Source organism: Lissotriton helveticus, chromosome 11 (assembly GCF_964261635.1).
Source record: "Lissotriton helveticus chromosome 11, aLisHel1.1, whole genome shotgun sequence".
Taxonomy (NCBI): Eukaryota; Metazoa; Chordata; class Amphibia; order Caudata; family Salamandridae; genus Lissotriton; species Lissotriton helveticus.
In genome coordinates this window covers 1,007,775,572-1,007,788,060 of record NC_136072.1, presented here as the reverse complement: position 1 = coordinate 1,007,788,060, position 12,489 = coordinate 1,007,775,572, and the positions used below count along the sequence as shown (strand labels likewise).

At 43.9% G+C, this 12,489-nt stretch overlaps 1 protein-coding gene across 2 annotated transcripts in view; it reads right to left on the bottom strand.

The window, feature by feature from the left end:
* The window catches only part of SSH1 (slingshot protein phosphatase 1), a 542,618-nt gene that overhangs the window by 220,398 nt on the left and 309,731 nt on the right, over positions 1-12,489 (bottom strand). For both annotated transcript variants that reach the window (XM_078667402.1, XM_078667403.1), the window contains one exon: positions 6,840-6,904. In XM_078667402.1, coding sequence (XP_078523528.1) covers positions 6,840-6,904 — 65 coding nt within the window. The remainder of the gene's footprint in view (positions 1-6,839; positions 6,905-12,489) is intronic.

Genomic DNA, 12,489 nt, shown 5'->3' with positions numbered 1-12,489 from the left:
GCAACCTCTATCCCAAAAAGAGTGGCCTACTGCTGATTCATAGGTTGGGAGGGCTGGTGTTGTCTAGCACCCTGGAACATCTCCTAAATGTTCTGTACTTTTGTTTGATTCAAATCACACTCAGCCCATACTTTGCTGAGAGTTCACCATTGGGTTTCACACCTCTTTCCACCACAAACTGCATGTAAGTAGAAAGCCCCCAAATTAGAAAATATTGGCTACGACTTAGAAAAATGCAAAATCTGTGGCTTATTTGCACAATTTTGCTTGGTACTGAAAGCTGGGAAGATGGTGATCATAGCACGGCATACCTTCTGTTGATGACATTTTTGGAGAAAAAAACATTCTTTCTTGCATAGCATTTTTTCCCATGATTTTCCCCCAAAAACATAATTTGGCTATATTTTGACTATTTCGTCAGTTCCAGTTATTGGAATCTACAAACCCTGGGTATCTTTGGAATCACCAACATGTGGGGAAAAAAAGGAAACAAATTTTGCATGGACACATTTTGTGGGGCAAAAGTTAGGAAGGTGTGTCCGAAGTGCCCCAAGCATCAATAAAGGGCTCAGCACTGGGGCCAGGAAGAACTCCTCAGTACCTAAAGGGTTATAGTTAGGGGTACAATGTATGGGCTAAGACCAGATTTGACCAATAAGGTCAGGAAATTGGAAAATAAAATTCAGGGCATGTAGCTGAGGTGTCTCAGTAGATTAACGTAGTTCTCACATTGAGAGCTAAGATGCGCATCTGAATGAAGCATAGGAGCTCATGGAAAAACGACTACAGATGTGTATAGCGAAACAGCATGAAAAAGTATATAAAATAATCAGGCTATTGGCGTGGCTAGTGAACAGGGAAAAACGATATCAGCCAATCACGACAATACATGTGAAATTCAGACTAATAAGACATTGGTAAAGGATAGGTTTGTAGACTACTACCAAGACCTATATAAGGGACACAGGTGCACCAATGTGGCAGAGATGTAATCTCCATTAGATGAAGCAAATATACATAGGTTAGACGAGGAGCAGAGTGCAATGTGGAGTAGACCCATAATAACTATGGAGGATATAAGGTGGGTGACTACACAACTGAACTCAAGCAATACCCTGGGTGAGGACAGGTTGAAAGTGAAATTTGTACAAAAGCATACATTGACCACTTAGGCCTCCATTGAAGGACACGTTTAATGAAATGTGCAATGTCAAACAACCCCTAAGTGATTCCTATCACACTCTTTCAATTATAAATGGTGATAATACAATTCAAGGTAAAATACTGGCTACGAGACTGTCTGGGGTTATGTGTATCGCACTTGGGGAGAATCAGGCAGGTTTTAGCAAGACCTGGGGGCGCATTACACAAAAGTGCCTTGGGGACACAACGGGCATGTGCGCCCGCATTGTGAGGCCCAGGACACTTTGGTATTACAGAAGATGCCGCAGACGCTTGTGTGGCCCCTTCTGTAATACAGATAGCACTGGAGCACTTATAGTGTCAGCGTTACCACAAAAGGCATTCCCCATTTGCATGGGGGCGTGGCTCCATGCAAATGAGAGAAATCTCTTTGCCTCTGTGCCCGCACCACATTATGAACGCTGGCGCAAAGGCAAAGAAGCAGTCAGGAGGCGCACTGGAAGTGCGCCACATAAAAAGGTGATGCACTGTCAGAAAGCAGCCTGGTGGCAGTCCTGTGGAGGGGGCAAAGGGGGTTACTCACTACACTCACATGAAAAGGGACCTCTAATCCTTCTTTAAAGTGCAAGCGGGTTGCCGCCTGGGCAGTGACACTTTGAGTGGCTTTGAAGCAGTTTCTCTATATTTTACTTGAATGCGCTGCCCCCAGGGCAGCACAGGTTTTTGGCTTCCCTGGGGACTGTGCATTTACTGTGACAGCGCGCACTCTCCCCGTTTGTGTACAGCGCACTTATTTAAAGGTGCTCGGTGGCGCAAACAGGGAAAGTGCGCCGTATATGTAATACGGCCCCTGGAACGCATCCAACAACATCAGAAGAGTCTTTCTTTTACTTGAGTGCATACATGATAATCAGGGTCCTGTGGCCTTTGCCAGCTTTGATGCTGACAAGGCATGTAATACTGTACAATGAGCTTACACTGCAGACGTGATTCATCAATATGGACCGGGAGACCACTTCTTATGTTGCATCATGCTACCAAACATGGAGCTATGGCCAGAGTCCCCAAAAATTTATTATTTTACCCCCATAGCTGATAAGGGCAAGGCGGGGGTGGCCATTGCCTTTCGTATTTACCCTCATATTGGAGCCACTGAAGAGTCTGCTACTTCTCTGACACGTATGTATGTGGATAACATACTGTTGTATGTTCGGAACTCAGGGACAATTAGACATTATAGCTTGTTTTTACACATAACGTATCCATTTCCATTTTATATCCTGCACAGACCTGTAATGTTCAGATACTAGTCGACATCCCCATAACTCTTCAGTACTCTCCTTCCCAATGTTTAGTTATTATCCAGGGGAGCAAGGATGCATGGACAGTGAACCATAAATCAGTGGTTGCATTGCTGGACAGGTTAGATAAATCAGCTAGGGGATGGTTACAGTCACTGATAATCTTTTTTGGCCCAAAATCATAATGGTCCTGGGACTATTAGATATTCTGCTAATATGTAGAAATTAATCTTGGATCAGTGCATCAAGAGATATCATATTGAAAATGCTTCTGTGAGGAACAAAAGTGGCATGCATAGTGCTCTATATACTCCGATTACCACGGGGAGGTTGGGAGGGGGAGAGGTCATCGGATTTGCTGAATTCTGCATGCAGGAAGGAATGCGCAACAACAATGTATTGGTGCATGTTAGGCTGTCGCCCAGCATAAGAACTGCACGGCCAAACTTACTGAAGAGCCAGAAATACTTCCTTTGAGTCTAACAATCTGATCGCTAGGGGAGGGAGGCAGAACTATGCAGAGCATGAGCACCAAAGGAATCCCTACACTTCCTGCCTCATCATACCACCTTTTTCCCTCACTGCCTTTATGTGTCTTTTTCGGTCACCCGCTCACACTGTTGCTCTCCTACACACCCCCCCGGTATCTCAGATCCCATCAGTGCAGTCTCTCCCCGGGATTATTTAGGACTTTCTGTCTGAGTGCAGTTCTCAAAGCTGAAGGGGTCCTTAGAAAGCACTTGAAACAGGATGTAAAGCAAAAACAGCACCAGGGTCAATGCCCCTCTAAGAGAGCATGCAAGCTTCACTCACACATTAACTGTGTACTGCACGTGTAACAGCACTGTCAGCTCAATGCACATGCAAAACAGGTATGGGCCATGCATGCAGCCTACATGGCGATAATGCAGAGTGTGTATGACTGGTTTGGTCTGCCCTGGGGCCAACTAAACAGTCAGTGCCCTCAGAGTGGGCAAGCCACTCCTCCCCTACCCTAGAACAGGACTGCTCACCAGCCCGCCCCAACCAAACCCTTCTGCTTTCTCGCAGAAGCAGAAACATAAAATAGAATTTATAATACCATTTTATGCTTCTGCTTCTCGCACTGCGAGAAAGCAGTGGGGCGATGCTCCTCCGCCCACATGGAGGAGCCGCTCCAGAGGATGGGCCCAGCTTTGCAGGGCTAAGTAAGACAAAGAGGTGCAGCATAAGACGTACCTGTGTAACCCTTACCCACAAAACAGGCACAATAAGAAGCAACACTGCAAGCCTCCCTCACACAAAGGAAATAAAGGTATGACATGGGTAGCAGCAGAAGAAGCCTCCCTAACATAACACAGGTACTGTGCGGCCAACAGCTGAGCAAGACTGCCCCTCAAACCCGGGCAGGATACACGATATGCAGCATGAAGGGCTAGGCGTGAACAGCTGCCCAGCGGCACCCTGTCACATCATTTCATTGTAGAATGGGAAAAGAACATTATGAGCCTCAGAAAGTAAGCGGATGCAGGTTGAAAAGCTAGGTGTTGCACACGACATGGGGACACAACAGCTATGTGTGTCGATGCAACAACTCTGTTACTGTGACATGCATCAATCTTTAAATGTCATTAACTAGAACATAGTTACTAAGAGTGGCAAGAAGTGCAGTTCGACTATGATCCTTTAAATCAATGTTTTATACCAGCTTTTGAGCTCAGAGAGCTTTAATAATACTATTTAGCTTTCCATAAAATGCTGAATACAATAGTTACATTTTCAAACTGGTGTAACTAATAGAATTCTCCAACTTGGGAAGAATGATAGGCTGAGTCAGTCTTACTGGTATTCGAGACGCACGTTACCTGTGTCAGCGTCAAAAGTCCAGCTCACTGAGCCACCCCGAAAGCTCGAATACACAAATGTCTGCGCAATTTGCAAAACTGACAAGCATGTCAAACATCAAGATTTTGACATGTCATAGCCATGCACGTCTGCGTGATGGGAAAGTTATTTTACTAACTTTCAATCAGGAAGGTTAATGAGGAGATCAAAAACTTAGCAGGAAGTAAAATGGTCTGTCAGCCAGGGGCTTTTAGTACAGGTACACTTACACTACATTCCAGCTCCACTTCCCAGATCGAAGACACAACATGAACACGGATACCCCACACACACACACACAGTTCACCCTTGATCAGTGGTCCAAGCAGGTACGTGGGAATCACAGCAGCTGTACTCTCTGTTGGCTTTGGTATAATTCCTTTCGTATGTTCGTGTATTTATTCATGCCATGTTCTCTATCACACGTTGTGCCATGCTATCTATCACGTTATGCCATGCTATCACATGTTACGCCGTGTTATCTATCACATGTTATGCCATGCCACCTATCACACGTTATGCCAGGCTATCTATCACACATTATGCCATGTTATCTATCACATCTTATGCCATGTTATCTATCACACGTTGTGCTATGCTATCCATCACACGCATGCTATGCTATCTATCACACGTTATGCAATGCTATATATCAAACGTTATGCCAGCCTATCTATCACACGTTATGCCATGTTATCTATCACATCTTATGCCATGTTATCTATCACATGTTGTGCCATGCTATCCATCAGACGTATGCCATGCTATCTATCACACGCTATGCCATGCTATCACACATTACGCTGTTTTATCTATCACACGTTATGCCATGCTACGTATCACACGTTATGCCATGGTATCTATCACATCTTATGCCATGTTATCTATCACACGTTGTGCCATGCTATCAGACGTATGCCATGCTATCTATCACACGTTATGCCATGCTATCACACATTACGCCGTGTTATCAATCACACGTTATGCCATGCTACGTATCACACGTTATGCTAGGCTATCTATCACACGTCATGCCATGTTATCTATCACATCTTATGCTATGTTATCTATCACATGTTGTGCCATGCTATCTATCAGACGTATGCCATGCTATCTATCACACGTTATGCCATGCTATCACACATTACGCTGTTTTATCTATCACACGTTATGCCATGCTACGTATCACACGTTATGCCATGATATCTATCACATCTTATGCCATGTTATCTATCACACGTTGTGCCATGCTATCAGACGTATGCCATGCTATCTATCACACGTTATGCCATGCTATCACACATTACGCCGTGTTATCAATCACACGTTATGCCATGCTACGTATCACACGTTATGCCAGGCTATCTATCACACGTCATGCCATGTTATCTACCGCACGTTATGCCATGATATCTTTTGCATGTTGATGAAGGGAGGCCTTCTTATGGAGTGCCGCCCTGAGTGATTGGAGCAAGGAGCGTCGCTGGAGGGCGGAGCTAGGAAGGTTGTGTCTCTTGTCCGCCTCCTTCCGCCGGTGTTACAACCTGGAATAAACGTGCATGTCCACTTCTTCCTGTGGAGTTCATCTTTACCCTCTCCCAACAGCCAGGCTGCTGGCCCCACCCTAGGATGCTCCCCTCGCCTTCCCTTGAAATGCCGAGCCCAGGAGAAAGAGAGCCCCCCGCCACACCTTCTTCAACAGCCTCGCTTTGCTCACTACTTTTTAAAGAACCCGCTCCCATGGAACCGCCGCCCCTACGGCTGCTTTGCAGGGCCCATGGGAGTATCTGTATTTTATTAAAGACAAGAAGACTGATATCACACGGCTCCCGTCTCACCTTGCTGTATGGTACTGCTGCTCATGTCTCTTTCAGCGGATGGTATTCAAAGCCTTGGTTTACTGCCACTGATTCCAGTAGCTCGATGTGGTTTCTTGGTTTGCCGTGGCAGTCTTTGCTACTGAATTTCCTTTGGGTGTTATGTGCAGGATGCGGATTGTGTTATCAGATTGCCTGTGCAGTGCTGAGGCACTGGCTCCGCTGTGCAGTAGTGCTCATCATGTCTCTGTCTCAGGGGCCTCCAGTGAACATCCCTGCTCTGCTCGCTGACTCTGGCCCTCTCCTCTCACTCAGAAGCTCACTGAAGCCGTCTCCCAGGAGATGCTGCTGCCTGCACTCAGCATCACAGTTATGTCTTTGTGATGTCACTTATGTTTCCAGGAAAGGCTGGGGCAAACATCATTCTTCCAAGATGTAGTGAGAACCGACTGACTACTATGCCTAAATATCTGTGACCTTAAAACAAAGCTGGCACATAAAAGATTGCTAGACTTTTAGAAATGTACGTGTAGATTTGCAATTGCTAAGCAGTTACACAGGTCACGTTAGAATATGCTGCTAATAAAACACCTGTATATGCATATAGTTCACCATGAATTGCAGATCACACAGATGTCAATATTTTCATAGTTAGAAGCACAAAGCACCCGACTCTGAATATAAAATCTACCAACTGTACTTGTTTATGCCTTACCAATTTTATTCTGTCCTCGCTGCGCAAGAGGTTGATCATCACCTGAAGGTGCTGAGGCAAATCACCTGTTAAATGTGATGAAAAATAAAAATTAAAAACAAGACGTGTTTAAACTCACCTAAACAAAAGTAAACATAACATGGATAATTAGGGCATTTTGTAAACAAATGCATGATTGCACAGAGGACCAGCCACCCACGAGCAGCAACTACATTCTTTCATTTATGACAAAGTGACCTTGACTAGACAGGCCATCAATTATAGTAGCACCGTGAACCTTACAGGTAATTTGTGGATCCCGTTCAAGACTCGATTTGATCACATGTCGGGTATAAAATCTATTTGGAAACAGCAGCGCACCTATTGGAACATTCATACAATTAGTTTAGGTTTAAAAAAGGAAATCAAGTCTTTCAGCATTTAAGTATTATTAGACCTGATGACATTGTTGCAAATGTCTCGACTATTCGCAGTACAAATGGCAGAACCATCTATGCAACTAAGAGAGACTCGGATTAACAATGTGAAAATTGGTGCACATTGCACAAACGCTTCTCGCAAAAATTAACTCTTTTTTGGAAAAGCGTTAAATAATGTACATCGGAAAGAGGTAGAAAAGTATTTATCTGTAATAAACTATTTTACTTTCGATGTCAGGACCCCAAGACTTGGCTGGGAAAATTAAGAAGGCAGGAGGGTTGGCGTTTTCAAATCTGTAGCACTGCTTTTGGGAAATATTTCCCAAGAAATCAGATTTGACAACTACCATAATCCTCAAAGAAAGCTATGTCATGTTATGATGCATGTCCCCCCTAAACTGATCTGTATAGTTTTGCCAATCCAAAATAACAAAAAAAAACACCACAAAACAGAAGACCATTCCTTCTAATTCAAGTACAAAATGGGCAGGTGTTGTAGTATCTCAAGCATCAGACGGAATTTCTCAATTTAGCAATCCCTCATCTTTTCGAGGATGCAGTACGCATACCACTGAGCGCTGCCCACATCAGCTAGCTAAGACATCAGATTGTATAGGATAAGGTGATATGATGGGAATGTGCAAGGAAAAATACATATATATATATATATATATATATATATATATATATATATATATACACACATATATATATATATATATACACACACACACAATAAACACATATACATATATATATTATATATTTTTTTATACATATTCACACAGATTATACGTTTTTTGGAGAAAAACATCATCTGAATGAAAACTTTTATTATTTTGGGAGAACGCTGTAGATTGTAATTTTGACGCCATTCTGGCTTGTATGAGGGAAAAGAGGATGCTACGACAGAGGCGTCTGTAAAATGGTTGAAGCATATCCTAATTTGCTACATAATGTTGCCAACCAAGTTAACAAAAATAAATAAGCACTTTATTCTAAAGAGGCGTTTTTTATCCACCAGAACAAAACTGAAAACATTATCAAGAGATAAGCATGGCAACTGTGAGAGGTACAATGCATACATACACACGTTTGAACAGTGCAATAATATACTAAAATATTGTTGGGATATCAGAGCAATCTGCAAATAAAATTGGCTATGTTTGAGATCCAGGCATGCAAACAAGAGACTCTTTTTTCCAACAATATACAGAAAGTTAGTTGGCGTCAGAGGAAGTTATACGTTTATGTAAGTCTGCCTGCAGGATCAAAGAGGACTAATAAACAAGTGTCTCCGGATAATAACGGTAGCCTACCTACAGTAGCAAACTCTTAATGTCAATGGATAAAATACCAGTCGCCAATGAGGGGCCAAGTGCAAAAACAAAGCTCTGTGACCTACATTTTTTAATGGATGTTAGCACAAAATCTTAAGATGTAATGATGTAGTTGTAAGAAATGTAAAACATATGTTTATAAAGGGTTAACAAAAAATCTCCAGCAATAGGAAGGCTGATTACTATATGATTACATTATGGCCACTTGAAGTGTGCTGAAGAACAAATTACTTCCCTTCAAAAATCCTGTTTCTAGTGGATACTCTAACCAGAGAGTCTTTACCTTTAGAATATGACCAGGCACCAGGCTGGATTCAGAGCATTTCATATCAATGCTCGCACATACCTGTGTGTGGCTCCATTTGGCTCTAGGATGACTCCTTAACAACCAGGAAGTGACCAGCAGAGTCGAATATAGGCACCACCACTGGATGATGACACCAATTTCTTGTGTCTTTCTCCTTCTGCGCCTTCAGATGTGGAGCATAGATCATACTGTCCGAGACAGTGTGCAGATTCCTAACTTGGGACCTTTTTGGAGAAGTGTGGAGAAGTGTGGCTCACCGATTAGAGCGGCAGACCCTGAGGCAGAGGTCTGGCCCGGGACCAGGGTTCAATTCCCGACACGGCAGGGTCTTGGGCTCAATGTCCACGGACTCGATAATTCTCACCTCAGTGCCTACTCTAATCATGGGTCCCACTCTGCAACTCTGGGCAATAGCTTGCTTAATTTCCACAACGGCCTCGAAAGCGCTAGGATGCCTGGCTTCACCTTGGGGGTGCCCAGTAGAGTGCATCTCACAGGGAAAGCCAGGAAGGGTTCCACAGCGGTATACAGCGCCAGGATGCCTGAAAGGTGATAGTGCGCTTTACAAGAATACATACATTTACATTTTTAAATGGTAATGAGGCCCCTCTACAGAATGAGGAGGTGGGATGGCAGTGAGTATCTAAGTTTAGGGAAAGTATCTATCAACAACAGAGTTACCAAAGGAACATAGCTTGTCCTTCTGATGGATACCTCTAATTGCAGATTCCTCGCCTTAAGAATAGATACTTCAGTAGTACCTCCCAAAGATGAAAAGTCTGAGTTGTTGACTCAGACCAAACTGCCCTGCAGAACTAAGTGGGTGAAGCGAACTTGCAGTCAGACCTAGCTGTCAAAGCAGTGAGGTTTTTGACAATGTGTACGGATGCCCATGTTACAGTCTGATAGATATCTAGAAGCGGTAGCCCTTTCGGCAAAGCTATTATAGAGCCTTGGCCCTAGTGGAATGGTCCTGCCCGCTTTGAGGTTACTGCTTTTTGTCGCGTGCGTAGCAGATATTGATGCAGAGGGCTAGTCATCTTGATAGGGTCCCAATTTGCACCACTTTTTCTTTCTTTACATCAGAAAATCACACAAAGAGCTGATCATCAAGGCCACTGTGAAGTTGATGTAAAAGCTTAAAACCCTCTTAAGGACCTCAGGCCTGAATCCTCCCTACCAATATTTCTGTAAATAAGGTTGAGTAGGACGGTGAGACAGCAAGCGCCTGTAGTTCACTTGTGAAGCATGCTGAGGTAATTGCAACAAAAATATGTCATTTAGTGTTAGCCTTAAGGAACAGTTGAGCAGAGGCTCAAAGAGCATGCACATAAGAAATTTCAAGACAAAGTTCAGGGGCCATTCAGGCCTAACAAATGGTCTGGTGGCTGGGGGAATGAGATACGAGTCAAACATTTTATTAACCAAATCACAACCGGTGAACTAAATAAAGCCGGGTAGCCAAGTAAACACAGATAGGCTGAAGGAACAGACAAACAACCTTTCACTGTTCTCTACGAGGCTTTGCTGGGATAACAAAATAACTAACAAAAGAACATCAGAAAGTTTGGCTCGTAATGTGTTGGTGTTTTGAGCACCATGCCAAGCAACACTTTTTCCAGCACTCAGTGTAGATCGGCTTCATAGAAGGGCATCTGGCAGCAAAGATGACATCAGCCACCTCGTACGGCAAGTCAAAGGCTTTCACTTGCCAAACAGTCAATCTCCATAAATGGAGATTCAGGTTGTGGAGATTTGAATCTAGCACCCAGCCATGCTGCTGAGACAGTAGGTCCTCCCACAGTGGAAGCTAGATCAGAGGAGAAATACTCAGGCGCACTTGAAACCCCACTCTCCTGGCCCAGTCAGGGCGATGAGTATGACTTGGGTCCAGTCTGTTCTGATCTTTCTCAGAACCTGAGGGAGGAGACGTAGTGATGGAAAGGCATTCCGGAGTCTATCCTTCCATTCAGCCAGAATACGTCTCCTAACAAGCGTCTTGCAGGAGATTTTAACATAGACAGTTGTTGCCAGTGCACATTCTTGAGAGAGACAAATAGATCTAGCCAAGTTGTGCCCCACTCACTGAAGATGCCCTGCATCGTTCGGAATTCGGAAGCCACTCATGGTCCCCCAGACAATGCCTACTCAGTTTGTTCGCTACGCTATTCAGTAATCTGAATCTGAATCACCTATCTGACCCATGTGACGAACTCCCAATCAAGAAGGAAATACAGTGTTCTGCCCAAAACCAGGCAGGCATGAACCTGGGACGGCAAACTAAAGCGGTTTGTCAGCAACTGTGGCAGGAGAGAAATAATTTGAGGATTGCTGTCCCCTGCTGGTTGAATGGGGTCTATTGGTGCTACAGCTCCAAAAGGACTGAGTCAGCTGTGGTAGTGCATACTGGGAAGCCAGGCAAGGTATGCAAGCCAGCCTCCTGGAATAGTGTCTGAATTTTCTGTTTTTGTGGGACAAATTTTAGCTGTTGTCAATAGCCCCAGTGAATATGTTGTGGCTTGAACGTCCTTCAACCGTTTCAGCACCAAATCAGCTTTTTCTCTGCACAGTCTACAGTCACTGAAGGACATATCAATTCCGGATGCTTGTCAATCTCAAGAAAACCGTTGGTCTCATCCAGGCATGCCAACTAAGTATCACACTGGTGCCAATACCTCTGCAAAAGGAGTCTGTAGCACTAGCCTGGAAGACATACTCAGCTACATCCTGAATCCTGTACCATTTGAGCCAAAGTAGCCCAGAAGTATCTGGGGTGGCCAGGAAGATCTTGCTGGTTTTACTTTGTAATGCATAGGTGTCTCAACCCAATACACTTAGTGTTGATACACTTAAGGACAGACTAGCCGAAGAAAACATTCTCTTTCTTAAAGCATCAAATCATTCCGATTCCCATCCAGAGTAGTGGTCAGGAAGGAGTTTGGGTTGAGTGTGGCTTGGTCGACCATGTAGCCAGAATGGCATCAGCTAGGGCTTAATTAAATGGCAATGATGCTTCAAATGAAACTCACCCTGGTTATTTCCTCACAATAGGGGGCAACCACAATTCTAGTGTTTCAGCTGCCCTTAAAGCCACCACCACAAATGAAGCACTTTCTCCCATTGGTGAAGCTCTTCTTCAAGAGATGTATTTTGGCCACTGACATTTTGTAAGTCAAGATACAATGCATCATCAGTATGAAAAGGAGGCAGCATTCTGTTCCCTACCGCATCATCATCAGTGTTCTGAGGGACACTGGTATCCTGCGCTGGCTCCCAATTAGAGCAAACAAGAGCATCAATCCTCTGTTGACCCTGAGGAAATGTGCTGCTAGGTGGCGACGATGTGACACCTGCCACCAAAACGGCTAGGCACTGCACACTGAGATTACTGGAAGTGCACAACGCAATATTCTATTTTGTCTGCATAGGCACATAGGGCATAAATCGAGCAACATGCCTTTGGGGATACTCTGAAAATGATGTATGTTTTTTACTGCTTGAAACTTCAATAAAATCTGTTTAAAAAAAAAAAAATCAATCCTCTGTTGATACTGTTGTTGAGGCAGAGGACTGGTTCAAAATCT